Below are 689 nucleotides of genomic sequence, written 5' to 3' on the forward strand. Positions count from 1 at the left end.
CCTGTGATGAGGACCAGGGGAAATTCAACCAGGACCTGGTGCAACACATGCAGACCCACAGCAGCAACAGCCTGTACGTCTGCAGCGATTGTGGCAAGAGCTTCACCAAGAATTGCGACCTCAGAAGGCACCGTTACGCCCACACTGGGAAAAGACCCTATGTCTGTGACAAGTGCAGCAAGAGCTTTGTTCGCAGCTCCCACCTCACTGAGCACCGCCGCACCCACACTGGGGAGAGGCCCTTTGCCTGTACTGACTGTGGGAGGAGTTTCACTCAAAAATACAACCTCACCATGCATCGCCGCATCCACACCGGTGAGAGGACCTTTGCCTGTACTGAGTGTGGGAAGAGTTTCATGAGGTTCTATGACCTCACCGTGCATCGCCGCACGCACACTGGAGAGAAGCCCTTTGCCTGTACTGAGTGTGGGAAGAGTTTCATGAGGTCCCCCGACCTCACTCTGCACTGCCGCACCCACACTGGGGAGAAGCCCTTTGCCTGTAACACCTGCAGCAAGAGCTTTACCCGAAAGTCGACACTCATCCTGCACCATCGTGCCCACACTGGGGAGAAGCCGTACGTCTGTGGGGACTGTGGTGAGAGTTTCTCCAGAAAATCCACCCTCAACCGGCACAGTCAGACCCACACCAGTGGGAAGGCCGTTGCCTGAGACCTCACCCGCAACCAC

The 689-nt window shown here is 56.7% G+C and overlaps 1 protein-coding gene across 1 annotated transcript; it reads left to right on the forward strand.

The window, feature by feature from the left end:
- Window positions 1-5: 5 nt before the first annotated feature.
- On the forward strand, window positions 6-671 carry LOC103776082 (gastrula zinc finger protein XlCGF49.1-like; the record flags this gene model as incomplete). Its single annotated transcript, XM_008943578.1, has 1 exon — window positions 6-671. A coding segment is annotated over one exon (666 nt), but the record flags the coding sequence as incomplete, so codon positions are not given.
- Between the last annotated feature and the right edge of the window lie 18 nt (window positions 672-689).

Source organism: Merops nubicus, unplaced genomic scaffold (assembly GCF_000691845.1).
Source record: "Merops nubicus isolate BGI_N331 unplaced genomic scaffold, ASM69184v1 scaffold40500, whole genome shotgun sequence".
Taxonomy (NCBI): Eukaryota; Metazoa; Chordata; class Aves; order Coraciiformes; family Meropidae; genus Merops; species Merops nubicus.